At 33.5% G+C, this 22,031-nt stretch overlaps 3 protein-coding genes across 10 annotated transcripts; 2 read left to right on the forward strand and 1 right to left on the reverse strand.

Moving 5' to 3' along the window:
- Positions 1-1,125: 1,125 nt before the first annotated feature.
- On the forward strand, positions 1,126-7,613 carry LOC114376645 (protein IQ-DOMAIN 1-like). 3 transcript variants are annotated; one of them, XM_028334850.1, is made up of 7 exons: positions 1,126-1,386; positions 2,621-2,729; positions 3,628-3,858; positions 4,305-4,532; positions 5,222-5,335; positions 5,899-6,391; positions 7,024-7,613. In XM_028334850.1, the coding sequence occupies exons 2-7, from the start codon at positions 2,655-2,657 to the stop codon at positions 7,152-7,154; spliced, it is 1,272 nt and encodes a 423-aa protein (XP_028190651.1). In that variant the 5' UTR covers positions 1,126-1,386; positions 2,621-2,654; the 3' UTR covers positions 7,155-7,613. The 3 variants fall into 3 exon arrangements, with proteins under 3 accessions (XP_028190651.1, XP_028190650.1, XP_028190652.1); XM_028334849.1 differs by having other exon boundaries at positions 1,157-1,386; positions 7,021-7,613; XM_028334851.1 differs by lacking the exon at positions 3,628-3,858 and having other exon boundaries at positions 1,157-1,386; positions 7,021-7,613.
- Positions 7,614-8,335: 722 nt separating this feature from the next.
- Positions 8,336-11,262, forward strand: LOC114376246 (glycosyltransferase BC10-like). Of its 6 annotated transcripts, none has more exons than XM_028334258.1 (2): positions 8,336-9,529; positions 10,728-11,262. In XM_028334258.1, the coding sequence occupies exon 1, from the start codon at positions 8,407-8,409 to the stop codon at positions 9,502-9,504; it is 1,098 nt and encodes a 365-aa protein (XP_028190059.1). In that variant the 5' UTR covers positions 8,336-8,406; the 3' UTR covers positions 9,505-9,529; positions 10,728-11,262. The 6 variants fall into 6 exon arrangements, with proteins under 6 accessions (XP_028190059.1, XP_028190060.1, XP_028190061.1 ...); XM_028334259.1 differs by having other exon boundaries at positions 10,799-11,262; XM_028334260.1 differs by having other exon boundaries at positions 8,336-9,514; positions 10,799-11,262.
- Positions 11,263-17,656: 6,394 nt separating this feature from the next.
- On the reverse strand, positions 17,657-21,954 carry LOC114377272 (outer envelope protein 80, chloroplastic-like). The gene is made up of 11 exons (XM_028335712.1): positions 21,765-21,954; positions 21,594-21,660; positions 21,454-21,489; positions 21,140-21,284; positions 20,674-20,832; positions 20,468-20,538; positions 20,311-20,389; positions 20,056-20,171; positions 19,743-19,890; positions 18,869-18,938; positions 17,657-18,199 (listed from the first exon to the last, which is right to left on the reverse strand). Exons 1-11 carry the CDS (start codon positions 21,796-21,798, stop codon positions 18,042-18,044), a joined length of 1,083 nt encoding a protein of 360 aa, XP_028191513.1. The 5' UTR covers positions 21,799-21,954; the 3' UTR covers positions 17,657-18,041.
- Positions 21,955-22,031: the final 77 nt, after the last annotated feature.

Genomic DNA, 22,031 nt, shown 5'->3' on the forward strand with positions numbered 1-22,031 from the left:
ACAAAAAAAAAATTAAAAAAAATGTGTGTCATCCAACTGATCACCAACTTTGACTGCTCGAACTCAAAGCACGTTGAGCCTCTAATCCAATTCATGTAGCACGTTTAACCTCTGATCCAAGATATATGATAACTCGGTATGACTGGGAGGTATCTTTGACACATGTTTTCGAGTTGCGGATTTCTTGGCCAATATGGGACACCAAGGGGATGTTAACTTGACCATTGTTTTTGTCATCCCGTCTCCTTTACGCATGATCATCGTGGAAGATTTTCCTAGTATAGCTTTTAATCGTTTTATTTCTCTATAGTTGTGTTTCCCATTTTATATCGAAAAAAATGCGTGTATCTTTTTTATTTTCATCGACAAGTGTTAGTTTTTGTTTCGAAACCACAAATATATATATATATTTCCGTTAGCTACTAAATAAACATTACAGCTCCAAATGTATGAATGCACCCTTTAATTGGACGGGGTATCGTTTTTCCTTGAAATAACCTTAAAAATGGCTTCAAAGATCCTCAGTGTCTCCTCACAACTCAAATATTGATTTAGCCTATAAAGTTAGAACTTAAAATCTCATTATTAGTCACACATGCAACATATTTAACTCTTAACATTTTATGCTGGAACTTAACACCTCATTATTACTCACACATGCATCAGATTTAATTCTTAACAGTTAAAGTTAATATGCTCATTGGTTTAGGCAATCCAAGTATTTAACTCCCAACACACATGCATCCCATTGCAAGTTCTGTATTTGTAATTATTTTTAACCGCACTAAGTTTTTCAAATTTTCTTTTTTGACAGTAGCTTTTCAAACTAAAACCACCTGCAGTTGCTTTAATGCAATGATGTGATAATGTGATTAATTAACCAAGCAAAGCGAGGTGTGGGGGCAACACGTCCCCGTGAATAACTCCATTGAGGCATTGACAGCAACACGTCATCGTTTCGTGTGCTGCTACCGTCTCGGCGCACGTTAGACTACACCTGTCCTATGTCATTTGCTCCATCCTCGTGCCCCCCTCTCGTCGTTTTTAAACCAAATACTATTAGTTATTTAATATCATTAAAATATTAGTATATCTATTTCTCTTTCTCTGTCATACATAACCTTTTAAAAGAGTTATTAAAATATTAAAATTTCATTCCACATTCATTCATTTCCTCATTACACATACTTATTTTTCTAGTTTTAGTTTTGCCGACTCGTCTCACATTCGTTATCTATTAGAGCGGCGAGCTTCACTTGGAAATCTTCTGAAGAGCTTCCGAGTTTGCGAATGAGAACTCGGCATTGACTCAGACGGTTCGTTACATTTTTGTGGCCGATGCTGAAGTTTTAGCTCAGTGACAATTTCTCTTGCTATGACTTTCAGGTGAATTGTGCCTCAACTCTACGATTTCTGGATCTGCGTTTCTCTTGCTTGGAATTCTAGGTTTTAATGGCCATTAAATTGAATTTGTTGTGAAGTTTCCTAATCTATCGCGCATTTATGTCAAACTAAAAAAGTGAATTGATTTTTCAAGCAACCGAGTCAACACTGTTATTTCTAACGGAGGGTAATTGTCAACGTCTTTGGTTGGTTATCATTATCCATCTGATTTTCGTTGCTTGCCATATAAATCCCGATCTTTCTAGTATCTGTCGTTTTTTCGATTTTCATGTTCGTTTTTACGTCAGGTTTAGTGTACTAGTAATTCAAGCTTAGAAATAGAAAGTACTTTTCAGTTTTCCAATGAGTTGAAAAGACATTTTGCCAAGTCGTTACGCAATTCTATTCACTTTTTGTGTGTTTGTGTTTAAAGCACTTAACACTTGATGACTTGGTATAGCAGACTTGGTCACTTGGATTAACGCGTTAACGAGTACAATTTTTGGGAAATTTAGCATACGCCTATTGTTGACTGTAGTATGATGCAATCTGGATTTCTTAGTAACACTTGAGTACCCAGGCCTTCGTATGACAATGAAAGAAAAAAAACCTTAGTGATAGTTAGTTGGCTGGTCATGTGTGTTCTGATTTGCAATTTATGCCTGATTAGTGATCCTTCATATCACAAAATGTGGCTTCTATATTCCACATATTACCCTTGTTCATAGTACGAATGGTCTTTTGTTTTTTATGAGGTCAATGTCTTGATCAAGTCAAGTAGTTTTAGACTTAAAGCCAAAAAGAAAAATAAAAGAGTTAAAACAACTAGTCATTTCAAAAGGTGCATTTCCACGTAATGTGTAGCAACTGTGTTATGGTAGATTTTGAGACCCTTCATTTTGTGCTTCACTTCCCTGCTGCTTATGGTTGCTTAGAAGTGAAAATTCTGTTCTTATAGTTAAATAACTAATCTAGTGAACTACTAGTATTTAGGAAATAAACTTATTAGGAATTTGACCAATCATAATGGATATAGACTATAAAGGTCACAAGAAGGCATATTACTGTGACAAATTTGACTAGGTTGTCATTTTTAAATAGATTTCCTCAGTTAAGCTTGCTCACTTTGATACTTTGTGCTTGCTTTGTCATTTTTGTTCCCATAGCTCATAGGCTAGTTAAGATTGTGTATAATCAACTACTTTTGCATTGACTTTGCCATATAATTCCATGTCAGGTTTATGCTATATTGAAATAAATTTTCATTGACTATGGGTGTCTCTGGGAAGTGGATTAAAGCATTGGTTGGTCTAAAGAAATCAGAAAAGCCAGAGAAGGATGGAAATGTGAGTCTCTCTCTCATAACACTTCATACTCATATTCCTGAGTTTCAGTATTTATTTTCATGTTATGTTGGCAAAAATAATCATCACCTATGGTGCTTTTAACTAAGGTTCTGTATCATCATGTAGTTATTTCTACCCACACTACCCCAAAAGAAAAACAAAAGAGTTTTGTTGCTTGTGTTTCAACTCAAGAGGGAAAAGATTAATGGTTTTCTTGTGCATTTGTGAGTGTCATACTCGGGACATTTAGTGGAGTTGTTTTGATTCTTCAAATGTTAGAGCTTGGTTCACTTTAGTTAAGTAGTTTGTTATTGATCATTTCAATTCTACCATGTGCTCAACGAATTTTCCTCTTGGAAACTATATAAACTGAATTTGGTAAAATTTAAAACCAGATCCACTATTGAATATAGATTTAAGGGGGTATATTGCATCCCCCAAACCTGATGGCAAATTAACGTTAATGCTGTTGCATGAGAAAGTCGTTAGAAAGTCTCACATTGCTTGCCTCATACTGGGGTGCAATTTAAATACCTGTTGGGCAACTTCACTTAATTCCAATTGGTTTTAAGGGGGTATATCACATTCCCTCAATTGTTAATGCCTTAGCATATCAAAGAGTTGTTGGAAAGTCTCACATTGCTAGCCTTAATTACTGAGGTGTGGTTTAAATACCTATTGGCTATTGGGCAATGTAACACCAATTGGTTTAAAGATGAAATCTAACAAGAGCCACCCAAGTTGGTAGTGTTTTTAGCATATGAGAGAGGCCACTCAAGGTTTTCTCTTATCCCAAAGAAGTTCTTCACATCTTCTAGTTCCACTCCTTTATAAAATACTACACATTACATATCAAGAATTAATTTCGCGTGTTTTCAAACTTTTCAATGGTGAGAAGGTTGGCAAGTTTCATCATCAGAGAAGGCATGATGTCGAATTTAATAATGGTAAACTTCCAAACGAATTGGATAATGATGCTACTACACCTGTTGAAGATGTTAATGGCCATGCAAACCTTGATGCCCACTATTCATCTTCTTCTTCACAAGCACATGATGCTGCACATAATCAACAAATGAGGGAGGAATGGGCTGCAATACACATTCAAACAGCATTTAGAGGATTTCTGGTAAATTCCGTATTAAATTTGGCTTAATTTGCATGAGCTGAATTGAAATCTATTATTAAAAAAATTATCTAAATAATTGTTATGTATATATTTTTTCAATGTGACTGTAGGCAGTGCTTATGTGATGTCATTTGCTTCTGTTATTCCCCCTTTTTTATACTTCAGGAGTCTATCTTTTTCTCTAAAATTATTTTTGGCATTCAAGAATCAGGTATTGTAGTAGTGGTTGACAAAAGTGATTTATCTACCTCTAGGATGTCATGTTTCTGTAATTTAATTGATTTTTCTTTAAGATACTCTTCAGATCTATTTTTTGGTCTTTTTTTTTCTGTCTTTCATTCTTTTATTTACTCTTGTATTTGTTTTGAGAATTATTATAAAAAAATTTCAGGAGTTTCATTGCCAACGACTTTGACCTAGCTGGAAAATTGTGTTTTATGTATCAGGCCAGAAGAGCACTACGGGCTTTGAAAGGTGTGGTAAGGCTTCAGGCCCTTGTAAGAGGCCATGCAGTGAGAAAACAAGCCGCAATAACACTCCGTTGTATGCAAGCTTTAGTGAGGGTTCAAGCTCGTGTTCGAGCTAGGCGTGTTTGCATGGCATTGGAAACTCAAGCATCACAACAGAAGCATCAGCAAAACCTTGCAAATGAAGCTCGAGTTCGAGAAATAGAAGTAAGGACTAAGGAGTACTGTTCTTAAAGGAACATTACTTTTTTTAATTGTGGAATATCTTCATCTCTTTCCCTATTATCTCCTTGTAATCCATTTTCATGGAGGATGGGTATTGAGAAATTGAGCATGAATTTGAGATAGCTGTTTGATTGTCTTTTTTTTCTTGGTGGAAAGCTGTTTGATTGTTAAGTTTATGAAAGAGAATCTAGGTTTTTCCTTCTCGCTACTTGGGTCTAGTTGCAATAAATTTCAGCTTAATTTAGTCTTTTGGATCCAATTGTTTGTTGGCATTTTCTCGGCAATCTGTCATATTCTATATTTAGTTTCACTTTACTGTGACTACATGCTTGCCCTGTTTCTTATTTATTAATTTATGCATAGATAATTATCAGAAGGAAAATGTACTAAACTAACAATTAAGCAGGATACTAAACTAACACTGGTATAAACTATGTGCCTTTAACAGTTGAATGTCATGTGCTGGTTTAATTTCTTTGAGACATTTCTGATGGGTGTACCAGGATAAGAAACAGAGAACTTGGACTAGGGTAAAAATGCTATAGTGCTTGGTATGATATAATGTAATCAAATTGCAGTCTTATCAAATTATCTGTTTGAGGGACCTTGTAACTTAATAATGATGATTAATAACTCAATTTTTTTTTTAATTTTAAAATTCATATATACAGGAAGGATGGTGTGATAGTGTAGGATCTGTTGAAGAAATTCAGGCTAAATTATTGAAGAGACAGGAGGCTGCAGCAAAACGTGAGAGAGCCATGGCATATGCTCTATCTCATCAGGTGAGTTTACTATAGCATATTGTTTAATTATGTGTGCAGTGAGTATTATACATTAGTTAAATTTTTCTGCAACCTGCATAATAAGAAATATCTGAACTTTGGAATTTCATTAATTCATAGGAGGGTCTCATTGCCTTCAAGACATTCTCCATTAGGAAACATAAGAAATTGTTTTTTATATCCTATTATATTAAAGTGTTGTAAATTCGATCTAAAGTTTGGAATGGACGAATAGTCCATCTTAAACACAAGTTTTTATATAATTATAGAAAAGAGTAATAAATTTGGAATTGTTTTTTCTCAAAAAGAAAAATACTGGGCCAATTCAAACATTATTCAATCAAGCCGCTTAGTTTTGTAACTTGGAATGAGTTATGCATAGATAGTGTAACATACTAACATTACGATACTTAATGATGTTGTCAAGTGTTAGTGAACCTCTAAAAGTAAACAGAACTTGGAACTTTGGTCAGCAGCTTTGCATTATAGTGTCCATTTTCCTTTGATACATCATTTTGGTTCACAGGCTTGGTGTAAGATTTTTCAAATTTTCCCCTTGGCAGTGGCAGGCAGGATCAAGACAGCAGCCTGTTTCCTCTGGTGGATTTGAACCGGATAAAAACAGCTGGGGTTGGAATTGGTTGGAAAGGTGGATGGCTGTCCGTCCTTGGGAGAACCGCTTTGTTGACATAAATATGAAGGATGGAGTAACAGTACATGAAGATGGAACTAAGGATGATAAAAATGAAACCCCACCTCAGTTGAGCTCTGCTTACAAGAAACCATTCTCATCAAACACTCATCCAAACCTGACAAGTCAAGGAACTGGTCCCACTATTTCTGATGGCTGTGATTCTTCATCTAGTATGCCTGCAGGTTTGCCAGAATCATCAAACACACATCCTGTTAAGCCGACTTCTAAGGCAAATGCTGAAAATACTGTTGGAGAATTTAACTCAAAACCTAGAATTGGGTCAAGATCTCTTAGTAATCCAAAGGAGAGAACATCACAGGCAGATAAGCAGGCCAAAAAACGATTATCTCTGCCTAACAATAGTGAGTATTCTCTTTATGTTCATTTTATTGTTTCCTGAACACTGGGGGTCTGACAGCTGCTTCAGGAAGTTGTAACAATTATCAGGTGAACTATAATATAGATAGACTAACCCAATTATTGCATTCCACTTCAGCCATCTTGAGTTTGAGATTTAGAACTGAAGTTCAAGTGTAGCTAGGTGCATTCACTCATTTACAGAGGTAGGGCAGCATTGTAGAGGACCCTAAACCTTAAAAGGTTTCTAAAATAACTGCATGCCATGTTGATTCGTTTGGAAATGTTATAGAGAAGTTTTCCTAAATTTCAGCATTTTCTAATTTGCAATGTTGGCCAACACCGTAGAAGACAATTGAGTTGTATTATTCCCCAAGGGTTGAGCTATCCATTCTAAAATGTTACTCTCAGTAATAACATCACCGAGTTGTATAGAATGAGATCACTAATGTTTCGTGCACCGTGCAAGAAATTAATTTGTAATTTTGATTAGAAATTTTATTTTATGTAACATCTTTATTTCTAAAATTCTTGTGTTAATGAAAGCATAATAAGCAATTTGAAAGTCCAGTTGGCTGGATTAAGTTAGGATAGAACTAGTCTTTGCTAAATATTATTTCTTATCTCTGTTAAGCAGGGGCTGGTGCTGGATCTCAAATAGTCAAACACCCTGTTAGCATTACTAATGTGAAAGGGACGCTAAGCACGCAAAAGTCTACTAGGGATAAACCTAAGCTCAATGGAAGAAGGGAGGAGAATACAAAGTAGCTGAATGGAAGAAAGGATGCGAACATAAACACAAGGATATGTATTTTCGAGAATCTCAAATAAGGGAAATCACTCTCTTCTCTGTTGATATATGGGCATTTGTCGTTCTGTGCATATAATGTGAAGCGGTGAGGGCTTTGTATTGTACATAGTCCATGAAGAGTTGAAGACGATGAATGTGGTTTTACAGTTTTGAGATTGGCTTGGGTTGTGATAGGAATAAGATTTGCCTGGTTGATACAAGTTTGCTTTTATTTATGCAATGCAATGCTTGTTGTGGTCAGAATGTCAGTTATGTGATAGCATGATGCATTTATGTACACCTTTCAGTGTGATTGCCTTATGTCGCGTTATATTGTTGCCAGCTGTTCTTTAGTGAGCATATTTCACCAACACATACATGCTTCTGCGTAGATTTGATTATTTGATCATAATTGGTTATGCCTTATTTTCTGTACACTTTCACTCTGATTTTAGTACTATATTACCAATTGTTAAGGATATACAAACAAATAATGCCTGAAATTTGGGTTAAAATTGTTTAGAATAAAATCCCAGCAGTCATTATGAAAAGCAGATCCAGCAAAGCAGGTGACGTCCGCTGTGTTTTTTATTTTTAAATAAAATCAGATCCAGCGGTGGGGTTTCCTGATCTATCTTCGGCATAGTCACGGCATTTTGCTATCTTTTATTAATTTCTATTCATTTAAATTTGATATTATTGCAGCATAATTCATAGAAATTAATATTTTTTTGTATAATGATGTTAAATTACACAGTTAAATTTATTAAATAATGTTATTTAGGTCCTTTCATAATTTGACATTATAATTTAAATGTATTGATAGGTAAATAATTTTATTATTTAATCATAAGAAAATTATTATGTACGATACAAATATTAATTTAAAATCATATTTATCATGATCTTTTATGAGTAGATCGTAATTCAAAAAAAAGATTATTTATCAAACAGTTATATAAATAAATTTTTTAATTAATAGAAAAATTAAAATGTCTAACGCGCTCATTGAGAAGGTAGAAATGATCTTTTTTATAGATGATAATTCAATTTTCTAGAAATAGAATCTTAAGGTGGGCAGTTAGCGTAGCATTGTTACTGTTATCGTTGAGGAATAGTTTGGTAATTAGTACTTGGTAGGGGTAGTCTAGGTAAATAAAAGTGCATTTATGTGTTAGTTGCTTTGGTTTTTAATTTCTCCTGTAGGCTTTCCATTCCCCAGGAAACTCAATGTTCTCAAGCCCATTCGTGTTAACCTTCTCTCTCCTTCTCTCCCTCCCAATCCTCTTCTTCCTTGCCCCACGGATCCTCCCTCCAAAGCCCCATTCCTTCCCCCCCATCTCCCCCTCCGACGAACTCGATGACATCAACCTCTTCAACCGCGCCATTTCCCATTCCAGCAATTCCCATTCCAACCCTTCCAAATTCTTCCACCTCTCCTCCAAAAACCCCTCTCTCAAAATCGCCTTCCTCTTCCTCACCAACACCGATCTCCACTTCTCCCCCTTATGGGACCTCTTCTTCTCTTCCTCCCCTTCCCACCTCTTCAACATTTACATCCACTCTGACCCCTCCTTCAACCTCACTCTCCCTCTTTCCCCTCTTTTCCGTAACAAATTCATCTCCTCCAAACCCACCTTCCGCTCCTCCCCTACCCTTATCTCCGCCACTCGCCGCCTCCTCGCCTCCGCTCTCCTCGACGACCCTTCCAACGCCTACTTCGCCCTCCTCTCCCAGCACTGCATCCCTCTCCACTCCTTCAAATACACCTACAACTCCCTCTTCCTCTCCCCAACCTTCGATTCCGAAAACCCCGAATCCTCGTCCCGCTTCGGCCTCCGCCTCAAATACAAATCCTTCGTCGAGATCCTCTCCCACGCGCCCAAGCTCTGGAGGCGCTACTCCTCCCGCGGACGCTACGCCATGATGCCGGAGATCCCCTTCGAAGATTTCCGCGTGGGCTCTCAGTTCTTCACGCTCACGCGCCGCCACGCGCTCGTCGTCGTTAAGGACAGGACACTTTGGAGGAAATTCAAGATCCCGTGTTACCGTGACGATGAGTGTTACCCCGAGGAGCATTATTTTCCTACCCTGTTGTCCATGGCGGATCCTGATGGATGCACCAAATACACGCTCACGAGTGTTAACTGGACCGGCACCGTCAACGGCCATCCTTACACTTACCGGCCGACGGAAATCTCGCCGGAACTCATTCTCCGGCTCCGGAAGTCCAATCATTCCGAGTCTTACCTCTTCGCCAGGAAATTCACCCCGGATTGCTTGGAGCCCTTGATGCGCATTGCTAAATCGGTCATCTTCAGGGATTGAAATTCAAATTGTAAGTGAAAACATGGTATGTTGTCGTTTATTTTGTTATATTTTATTTTAATTTGTTGTGATTTATTAGGGTTAGCAGTTAGTTAGCAATAGATACAGAAAGTGAGTTGGTGATTGTGTGAGTCAGAGATGGTAGGATGGTCAAAAGGGTTTGGATCTTTGTTGATGTGGATTTGCACTTGTCTGATTGGATGGAGAGTGGAGGTTTCCATTTTCAGCTTTATTATATGTTAGAATCTGGTTTTGATGCTTTTCTTTTGTTTGCAATATCAGAATGTTTCTTGGGGTTTAAAGTTGAGAATGTACATTTACGAGTTGAGTTTATAGTGCACCATTCAGAATTAGCACAAAATTAAGAAGGATTTGTCGGTTTGAGAATAAAAGTAATTTTGGTGTCTCTTGACTGAAATCTAAACACGGACTATAGAGTGTCTTTGGATAGTTGAACGGAAAATTTAATCATTTCAATGCATAAGCAAAAAAGCTATGCGAGTAGTGCATTCAGTTAGATGCAATTGTAATCCAAAGACGGTGGAATGAAAGCGAGTTTTAGATTGATGGACACGGTAGTGAAATTTGGAGGGACCTCCTCAAGTTGCTTTTTAAGCAAAATATGTGTGTGTAGGTGCATTAGTGCTTTGTAGGGAATGAGATTCTCTCTCTGTTTATGAAGAGTATTTGCTTTTGGCATTTGCGGTGTTCATGCCTTGCTTTGTGATGTGAAAAAAAGGTTCATGACATCTTGTATTCTGAATGTCAAAATCATGGTGCTATACTAGTAGGTCCTTTTAGTAAGGATAGTACTCTTATTCCATATGAATGCGAGTTCAAATCTCATTGTCAATGTAAAAACTTGAACTTGGCAGGTAATATGTAAGTATCTTTATAAATGTTCTCCGATTCTTTTATTCCTGGCGGGTCTCTGGAACCTTGCATAAACTTTTATTTATCAAAAATAAAAAAGACTAGTAGGTGCTTTATATTCTGTTTTTGGTGAAACCTTGACTTTAATAGATGCATACGTGGGCGAGCCTAATCTAAAGTTGCATTTCCCATCTGCCTGTGTGTTGGATTTATTTATATCATTGGATTTTTTTATTAGTTTGGTTTCTTATGCACAAAATACAAAGACTTGTCGATACTGTCGTGGTTAGATTTCTTTGTCTGATTCTGCTGCAGTTGAGATAACTTTGTTCCATCAAATTTTTTTCTAGCAGGTGGAAAAGGTCTGTGAAGAGATTTATGGTGTGAGATGATATTTTGCTTGCTGTTGCTGTGACTGTAGGTTGATGGTGGTGTATAGTTTGAAGAGGCACGAACAGCCCACATCCTATATGCATACCTGGAACTCTCAAATTGAGAGACTTGGGATCTTACACGAACGAGGGAATCAAATCAAATCATATACAAAGCAAAGAAATAGGTAAACACCTGCGTGAGTTGAAAAGGAAATGCGGGTGGTGCTCTAGGCAAGTGTATTTAGTTGGGATGCAAGTGCTAAAGTAATTGCTAATTTGGCATAGAAGATTGTGTAGGTAGTTCTTCCTTTTGTGGGATGGTTTTGTACATAAGAGTTGTGTAAACATTGTTTAAAAGCTCTACAGTGTTACTACTTTTGAACAAAAAAAAAAAAAGATTTGTCTAAACGTGAGGCAACAGTGACTGCAATTATAAAAAGGAAAAAAAAAAACACTCTTTCCACATTTGGCTTTTTCGAATTGATCCCTTTGTCATCCTGCTATTGCTGTATCCACCTCCCGCTTACCTTTTTTCTTTTGTTCTTTTTGGGTCTTTGTATTAATTAGTCTACGATCCTTTTCTTCTGTGGAAAGTATCAGATGGTGCTTTAATTTCACTCCATTAGATATAAATATATAATAAAAGAAAATAAATAAATATTCTTGTAGAACTTGTGTGAGTAGTTATGGGATGAGTTGCTTGTTATGTTGAAATATTATTAGTTATATATGATCATGTTGGACTTGTTCATTTAAACATTTTTCGTATGAGATGAGTCGGTGGCAGTCTGAAAAGGTGGGAAGCCGCGATGACCCTGAGCAAATAATATAATATTTTTTTGGTTCAAGGTGTGTGTGTTTCAATTCATTGAATCAAATTAATCTTATATATAAATTATGATTATGTTAGTTGAAGAAAATTTTATATACAATTAGAATTAAACATAATTTTTTTGTTAAATAAATCTTGAGTAAATAATATAATATTTATTATTAACCCTTAAAAAATAATTTTAAAATAAATTTTTTTGAAAAGTAAATACATTTATATATTTTTAAAAAAAATATTTATTTCTAACAACTAAATTCACCTTAAACGAGTGATGATGATCATAATATGCATAGTTGGCTTGTAGAGTGGCGACAAAATTGAACTTGTCGGTGCTGGTTCTTTACTCTTACACAATTCAAAATTGGGCCCCAAGAGACGTGCCAATGGACAAGAAAGTCGCACACCTTTCTTCATGTTTTGTGGGGACCACGGGCCCACACAAACCACAGTTGGCTTCCATGTTTCTTTCTTCTTTCTCTGAATTATCTAAACACATGTAGTTTGTAGTAACACCATCTCACTCGGATTTCTTACTTCTCAATTTTAACCTCATTCCTAAACTAGACAACATTTTGTTTTTTTGGGATGTCGGTGTTTGTTAATCTTAGTTATTTAATGTTTTATTTTACTCGATGTATAATTTGATTGAAAGCTCCCTCAAGGAGGAACTAGTTTTTAATATGTAAGAATTAAATAGGTTATCAAAAGATTTATAATATTTACATATTTTATTTAATTAATTAACTGAATTAGGTTTTCTTTATAACTAGTTTTTAATATCACAATATTAATTAATAATAGATTACTTTAATTAGCCGAATAGCAGAAAAAAGAGGTTAGGTAAGTTGTTAACTTACCACCAAATTTTGGCATTCATGCCGAATTCTTTCTGGTTGAAAAACGAACCATTTATTCAATGCTGTTTACATCTTAAGCAAATTGATTGTAGTTGGATAGTTGCTGTGGTAGCCCGAGGCAAAGGTACCTAAATTAGTTGATCAAGCTCTATAATTTTTTTTACAGATTAAATTATATTCATGAGAAAAAAGAAGGAAAAAGATTAAACTTTTTCTTTAAAAATCTTTTAGGCTTTTTGTCCTGTTCTCCTTGATCTGAAAGAAATGTTTGCCACTGTCGTCGAGGCACATGTGGTCTTCACCTTCCTGGAAACAGAAGCAAACAATCGACGGAGGCAATTATGCATTTAATCATTAGCCCTTTTTGACAGTTGAGAATTCTGCTTTTCACATCTTTTTGACAATTTTTTGTTATTGAAAAAATCTTCATAACACCTTTAATTTAATAGAAAATATTCACATTATTTACTTTACAAATTTTACTTAGATTTTATAGGATAAAATTAGTTGAAAATTGAAAAGTTAACTCTCAAAAGTTAAAAATTAGTTAGGAGCTAAAAGTTGGTAGTTAAAGCTGAAAAATTATTTTATTAAATTATAAATATTTGATAAAATTAATTATTAAAGTAGTTAAAAAATATAAAATAATTAAAAAACAATATAATTATGATTTATTTAAAAAGAATAAGCAAAAAATTTGATAAATATATCAAGAATAAAAATAGAAGAAAATATAAAAAATAGAAATTAAAAATTAGTGTTTTAAAAAATACTTCTTCAAGTAATATTTCATAAAATGATAAAAACTATTAAAAAATATTTTCAAATGAATTTTTCAGCTAATAAAAAAAATAAAAACTAACTGAAATATTTTCCCAAACATAATCTTAATCTCATGAATAATGTCCTAAAAATATATTATTTGTATTCAAGAAATAGTACAAACTAGTATCCCTAAAAAATAATATAAATCATTGTGTATGAAAAATATATTAATTTTTGTAATAAGAATCTAAAAGTCACACTAAGTGTCTGCATGCTTATTAAACTTAAGAAATAAATATACTATGATTTTTTCAATTATCTAAAATTTTATGATTATCTGATATATATGTGAAGTGTTATCATTACGTAATTAAATTTCGCGTATATTAGAACCAACAAATGGCCTACACATAGCCAACATAAAATAAAGGGTAAATAACCATTTTGTTTTTAAATGTATAATTTCCTCATGATACCTAAAATTATGGATAAAAGTGATTATTTATCTAAAGTAAAATACCTAAAATTAACACCATTACTATAATACTAAATATTGACAAACTAAATTGGATAAATATAAAATCCAAATCAACTAATCATAATCGTGAAAATTTGAGATAATTGCTTAAAAAGTTTGAGATAATAATTAATTTTAAAATAATGATCTCTTGCTTAAGATTAATAATTTAAATTTATTCAAATATATACAAATAATTTAATAAATATTAAATAATAACATACAGGTATTAAAAGAAAAAAATGTATAATAAAGGACATACTTTCTTTAATTGAAGATAAATTTATATTATATCAACTACTGAAATTTATAATGATATAAGAAAAAATTAGTGGGTTGACTCGTAGAAAAAATAATATGATCTCTTGCTTAATATGCAAGTCCATGAAAAAAAATTACAACTTTGTTTAAAAAGGGAAATCTGCAGTAATAAATTAATAATTGATGCTTAGTGATCAATCTTGATACTCCAGCTCTTGACAAACTAGGTTTGGGACCAGTTATAAATTTCTAGCATCCACGTGACTGTTTTCTCACCGCAACTACGTGTTCAGTGATATAAGTATTATTTATTTATGCATGTTTATTTTCATTGTTATATATCTGTTACGGCTAGGGATATAGAGTTTAAGAATTAAGATATCAAAGCCACATTCGTCGCCCAAGATTTGAATATTTAAAAAGAAAAAATAAAAATTGTAGTTGTAAAAAACTATTGTTATAAGTTGATATTTTTTATTATTATCATGTATTTTAATCTGTAAATACTTGCTTGACTTGTTAGTGGAGAATACATGTAATTTATATATAAAAAAACTAAGATTAGATTTCAGAATTTTAATTATTAAGTTTAAAAGTCTTTTTAAAATGAGAATAACAATGATGCAATTCAATTTTATGAAACTATAACATAATTAATTATTTTTAATTTCTTATTCTTTTATTGATATTATCATTGACATCATAATTATCGTATTATTTATTCTGTTATTATCCATACTATATGATTCTAAAATAATATTAATAAAATTTTAATTATTAAGTTTAAAAGTTTTTTTTAAAATGAGAATAACAATGATGCAATTCAATTTTATGAAACTATAACATAATTAATTATTTTTAATTTTTTATTCTTTCATTGATATTATCATTGACACCATAATTATCATATTACTTATTCTGTTATTATCCATACTATATAATTCTAAAATAATATTAATAAAATTAATAGAGAAAGTAAGATATACTCTGATAATGTAAATGATTTTTATATTATTAATAAATTAGAAAATATCAGGTGATAATTTTATTAAATTTTATAATAATTATTTTAAAATTCATTCTTAATATGATTTCTGATTGGTTATAGTATATAAAATTAAACTCAAATTAAAATTAAAATTAAAAGCTACAATTTTAATCCTATACACAAACTAGATTCTATCGTTTTATTTAAAAGCATGAAATCCCTGTCACTTCAAACTTGAAAGTAAACTTAATCTCATCACCCTAAAATGAAGTATTGACATCTGCCCTTATTTCATATCTCACCCGAAACAGTGATTAATTAAACCCATCCATAGACTATAGTCCCTGTTATGGGCTAAATCATGGGCAAAAATAAAGGAGATTGGAGGGAATTGCTAAGCCCACCCCCAACTTTAAAAAATCATAAAATTACCCTACTACCCCTAACATTCCCCTCTCCCCAGCTCCTCCTATTCTGATTTTATTAAGGCTATGATTGGTTTGTCGGCAGGGGAGCTCCAAACTCAATTTGGAGAGAAAACTCATTTTACTAACATGTTTGGTTAGTCTCAAAAGTATATTTGCATATGAAAATTTGCCCAGAAACTCAGTTTTATTGAAGTAAGATTTGAGTTGTTTTTGCAAATTTTAATCCAAACAGCTCTAAGTCCGGCTGCTCAAAGAAATCTTAGTAGGATGTGATCGCCGTTTGCTTTTAATTTATCGTAAGGAACAAATTAAGCAATGACTACAAAACTAAATAATTAGAAAGACTAATCTGAAGTATCAAGTATATATAGAGCTTTTTTCTTGTTGGACAAATTAAGCACGCATTGAATCTATATGGAATTTCAAAGGTCAATAATGCATGTTTGAGTCATACTGATACGGATAGTGCCTTTCCAAAACATTCACCTTAACAAATGGTTAAACCGAGTCCCTGTTTGACTCTACGAACTGTCATGATCTTTTCTTCCCAAAAACTGTGACTTGGTATTCCCCAAAACTTTTGATAAACCATCCATCTCTACATTATACCTCTTTCTTAAATTAAAACATTAAATTTTTTTAAGAGCTAATCTACATCATGCACTGAGTATCTAATTTTATCCTTTATTCCTAGTTTTTTATTCTTTTTTTTTAAATATTATTACTTAATTTAACTTATTTCAATTACCTCAAATTTTAAATTTTGAATATTTAATATTGATAAATTGTATCAAATTGAAAATATCTTGTTTAAAATAATTTGAATTGCGTGACTATCGCAATCTTAGTTAATCTTAAATTTAATTTTTAAATTCTAAATTTTGACAACATATATGATGTTAGATATCCATCAGCTTTAGGTATGACTAATCTATCTAGAGAAATCTGATCACTTTTAATAGGGTCTCCTTCCTCAGTCATGTTATGTTTTACAATTATAATTATCAAACTCAAAACTTTGAGGGAAACATGAGTTTAATATTATTTAGACCAATGACTTGATAGAGATTATGCATTTTGATTCAAATAATTTAATTTCATAATTTTTCTTCAATTTAAAAGTCTTATCTAATAAAATAAAATTATTCAGTATTCGTACTAAATATTTATTTTTCGCTATAATTTTTTTATTTACAACTTTTTACTTTAATTTTAAAATACGCTTCTGTGCAACATGATAACTTTATATTTTGTTTGCAAATAATAGGATAAAATATCTTGATTCTTAATAAAAAGGATTAAATATCTTGGATTTTAGTTTAATGGTTTTGATAACTATAGAGTTGAGGAAATAGAAGTAATTTTTTTTATTAATATAGAAGAGAGAAAATACATAATATTTTTATATTTATCCATTTAATAAATATTTTTCCAATAAAAAATAATTTCTTTATCCTCACGAGGGACACTAGAGTTTCAAAAGGGTTGGCTGCAGAATTTGTAATGAGGAAGAGACGGATGAACTTCATGCAGTGAAAACTTTTTTAGCATGTTTGGGTCAGCTTATTTAAAAAGAATAAGCACTTATTTCTCAAAGGTTCTATACAAAAAAACTTGATAAAAAAATGATTTTTTTTTTTCAAAATAAGGTAAATCAAACATGCACTTTGTTTTCCTCGATAAGATTGTGCAATCATCTTGCAAAAGCTGAGGGTGTTTTGTAGTTTACACTTTACAGTACTGGGATACAGATACTGCCACAAGTAGCCTTTTCTGGTATATAAGCATCTCTCAGTACTTAATTCATGGCAAAATGTTTGAAAACACGTTGAGAATAGAATGATCACATTTGTGATGTGAAAGCTATAATTATTAGCTTTTAAAAATTTCATCCAAAATGTGAAACCAAACATCCTAGAGCTGGAAAACTTGCGCCAAGTTCCCTGTATGTATGGCTTGTATTCAAATTTGGGAGACTCTCTTACCAGCCAGTGTAACAAATTCTTTTAAATTTAATCTTGTATAAAGTTTTTCTGGTTGTTCCTGTGATTTTGAGATTGCGGCTATTTGTATCCTCAATCCATTTTTAGTTTTGACAATTTTTGGTTTATAACAATATGTCAATAAGGTAAAATTTTTGGTAGACTGCAAGTTCTTTCTCCCCAACTTGAATGTAGTATCTTTACCTAGCTAGCTTTATTACGAAGTATACCACCAAATCACAGTATCTCTAGAATGATGGCCTAAGGGGAAGACAAAGAGAACTTTTAACAATAGTATTGAGTGCTTTTTATTCATGTGGAAGAATACAATCCTATTTCCTTTCGAATGAAAGCAATTTACAATAAATAATCAACCTGTCTGCACCCATTTTACCAACAAAAACCAAAAGCCTTACAAAAATGGCAACTAAATTTCCAACTACTGTAAGAAAAAGAATATAGTAGTAATTTCCCTATCCACATGCCAAATATACCGGGGAGTTAGAAATAGAGAGAAAGCATGCATTTCATAAACTTGACGAAGCCTAGAATTTAAGACAAAAATATTCCAGCATCGTTAGCTTCACCATTCAATCTTCCATAGGACCTGTGTATTAGAGGAATGCACTAGAAATCTGCAACATCCAGGGTCTAGAGATCTCACGATGCAAGGTTGCTGAGGCCAAAATAGAGAGTTCTCTGCTGATATGCATTAACAGCATAATCAACTTGAAAATGACCAAATTGTGATTTAAATCGAAGTCCATATCCTAATCCAATTCCAGATCCTGGTTTACTCTGCCTCAACGCTGGATTTCCTGAGTTTCCAAGAGATCAACACCTTGAGAACACATTTGACATGGGTTTGGACTAAAGACTCAAACAAACATGATCAAGTAGATCAATTTAAGATAAAAAAACAGAAAAAGCAAAGCAGAAGCTATAACAATTAAACACCCCTGCTCCAAAGAATAAGAAAAAACTGTAAATGAAAACACAGAAGTGTAACTAAAATATAATGGCAAATGTTGGATCACTCGCTTCAATTAAGTATTTATATGGCCATCCCACTTAAAAGATAGTTTGTTCCAATTTCCAAGGTTTGGGTTATGGAGTACCCAAACTCAGTAATGGAACTCTAAATAATGAGGAATATTTGATACTCCAGATTATGGTCTAGTTTTTGGTTTCTTATAATAGTAGCCTTTATTTTACTACACAAAATGATACATATAGATTTCCTCCTACCACTGGAGAGACAGAATAAGAATCATTTATGCAGTTTTGTTTTGTCCAATCCTAGCTCCATTATTGTTCCACTAATTCCATAAAATGAAACTGTTATGTATGGGCTTGAACAAGTCAGTACTAGACACAGAAAAAAGACAGTAGAATAATAAGGGGAAGGCCAGGAATCAATGTGACCTACCACAGAAATGTAAATAAGCAAGCAATTTGAGTATTTTCAGCACAATGATATTACTCACCTGGTACAAGGTGACCAGACCGCAAGTCTGTTCCACAATCCAAGAAAATGGCACCTTCCAGCATCTTATTCTACAGTGAAAAAAGACATCAAGTAGTTTAGTACATAGCATTTCAGTTCAGCAATAAATGTAATAAAATATAAAAGGAAAAAGTGCATGCGTTTAATTCTGTTTGTCTGCTTGTGTGGGTATACAAAAAATAATTTCAAGGAAAGAGATGAGGTTAGTTCATGAATAACTTCTATGTTTGTTTAAAGGTAAAGTATGCTCAACAACAACAGTCAACAGATCTCATGAATAACAAATATTACAATTATACACAAGGTATTGCTAATTGTAATTTGTGGAAGCATAGTGGGAAGGGCAGATGGGCTGACTCTGATACAAACTGGATAGGATTTCAGTTCCAAAAGCTCACACTCACACACACAAAAAAAATTTCTTTTAAATCAGTCATATGGAGGAAAGTGAAAATTTCAATAGAAATGGCAACCCTAAAATTCTTCATTTTATTAGGAGATGACACACAGCCACAAACAAGAGACCAGAGAAGATGGTGAATTTCCTGCATGATCCTGTCAACTTCTAACCAGATGGGGATATATCCCACATTTGCGGTTTGCCAAACATTCATAAAAATCAGGGATGTGGATATTTCAACTACTAAAGTAGTAAAAGCAGTTCTTGCCAAAGATGGTGAATAAGGGATCGTACTTACTAGATACAGTTGCACAAGACAAAAAAACTTCGGCGAGAGTAAGTTCTTTATCAAAGAAAGTGCAGTTTAGTGGTATAAGAATATTTTAAGCAGAGAAGGTTATAAATCTGACTGGTTTTACAATATAGGATTGCTGTTCATTATGCTATCACATACCAAGGGGAGTGTCAGTTCGCTATTAGCCACTAAACACGATCGCCCAGATCCAACTGCTCCTTCTCCATACCCTCGCACACTTCCAAGCCCTCCAATGGAAAATGCTTGGTAAGGAGCCATGTCCCCGACAATTGAACCACCTGTAAGTCTGTAACAAGAAAGGGTAGTGATGATAGCCAACTGTTTGTCAAACAACCCGAAGAGGAAATGAAAACAGGAATTTTCCTTGCACTAATGCATTTTAGTTTAATTCCCAGCTCCACATGGGGGGGGGGATGGAATTATCTACTTTAAACTGCCAGAAAATACCAACCTTGTCAAGAGAAATGCTGGTCCAAGTTTGATTCCCTTTGAAGCAACAAATTTAAATCGATTGAAGATTATCCACTTAGAAAGAACTGGAATACCTTGTTCTATTTGAAGATTAAACTGAAAAAGACAGCCATTCAGTCAGTGGAATACATACACTAGAATTTCTTTTGTGATTAACACACATGCAACTAATTGATTCACAATCACTCATAAAAAGGAACTTGAAAGCAAACTGGAAATAAGAATGCATTATTACATGAAAAAAGCTATTATCATTCGCCTTTGCAAATTGAGACTCTTGCTTTAACACTACCATACTGTCGTGCGGATTGCCACTGCATCAAGCAATGTACAGTATGTGATCAAAATCAGTTCAACAACTTGAGAACTGGAATAATTGAATCGTTAATTACCTGGAAGTCAAAGGAAATCCATCATAATCTCTACATATAGCGCGACCATCATCATTCAATGGACGAACATGCTGCATGATGGTTTACATTCCAATATTAGTTTCCAATTTGCCTATAACCAAATCAAAGAGTAACATAAAGCAAAGAAACTCAAGTTGGCCAGGATTTAGTATAAAATGACAGATTCATAAAAAGTCTAGCTGAACCTCAAACTTTATGCTGGTAGTGCTGCTCCATTTTGAACTAGCAGGTTCCTTCAGGTCCATTCCCACTGACAATCGAGATAAATTTATACCTCCACTTCCTGAGCGGGAGAAATTGTTCACTGGGATACCATGGACTCCAATCTCAGGTGAAAGAGAATGCTGGAAGAGAAAAAGGTGAGACAAAAAGTAGAATTTAAGAATGTGCAACAAACTTCACCCAGCTGACACAAAGAGAATGAATCTCATTTAAAAATAGGCTCATTGTACAACATGGTTTTGCATCATCACTATATCATGTACAATAAGTTTCTTTTCTTATATATATATATATATATAATATAATATAATAACTATCTTAAAAGTCATATTGAAATGACTTCTAATTGTTTAACAGTGTAAAACTTTTACACTGACAATGCATGTTTATTAAACTCTAAAATATAATGATAAAAAACACAAAGCCAACCTGCAATACAAAAGACTGCTGAGCAAGCCATTCTGGCCGTGGCCTTCTATATGCAACCAAGACATTTGAATCATACAGACCCTTGTCCCACGAAACATCAAGCTTCTCACTTCCACCAAACAAATTTGGGTGTTTGATGCAAAGACTGTTCCAAAAAAAAGAAGTTGAACAATTCATTACTCCATTAAGAGAAAACCAACCGATACCCTTGAAGAACCCAAACTGACGTAAATTCAAAATTTTGCCATTCAGATTCAACCAAGAGTCCACTCACGTAAAAGTACAAAACGAAGGAACAAAACTGAGACTCTTACCTCCCAATTACCAGTGAAAATGGACTGCCAGTACTCCTATTTGGGGGAAAATGCAAAAATAACAAACACAAGGATATTTGTGAACAAATTAACTAACTAACTAATTAAGTTTTCAAAGACAATGCTGAGAAAAATGAAACCTAAGGGTAGGAAGCATCAAAGAAGCGCATAGCTTGTGAGTAAAATCAACATTAACGTCAATCTTTGCTGTAAAACCACCCAAACAGAGAGAAAAAAGCACTTACATCAAAAAACACGGTCATGCAAAAACAAAACAAAAAATATTTTTTTTTTGCATATTATGTCTAAACCTTTGCCAGCATGGATGCTCTTCTGAGCTCCCATCCCATCAAACACGCATCAACCATTAAAATTACCAGACACGCAATAATTGAACCAACACAATCAACGTTTTGAAAGATTATTATTATATAGTAAACGGCATGCGTGCAGTGGAGACAATGCTGCGTTTCGTTTCGTAACGTTGGCAAAACAACAACCAAACGAGGTGGTGTTTTGTGTCGCGTATTTATTCTGTTCCTAGCTTCCAACTTCTGTTATCCCTTTCGTTTCTACAC

The sequence above is a fragment of the Glycine soja genome, chromosome 11, assembly GCF_004193775.1.
Source record: "Glycine soja cultivar W05 chromosome 11, ASM419377v2, whole genome shotgun sequence".
NCBI lineage: Eukaryota > Viridiplantae > Streptophyta > Magnoliopsida > Fabales > Fabaceae > Glycine > Glycine soja.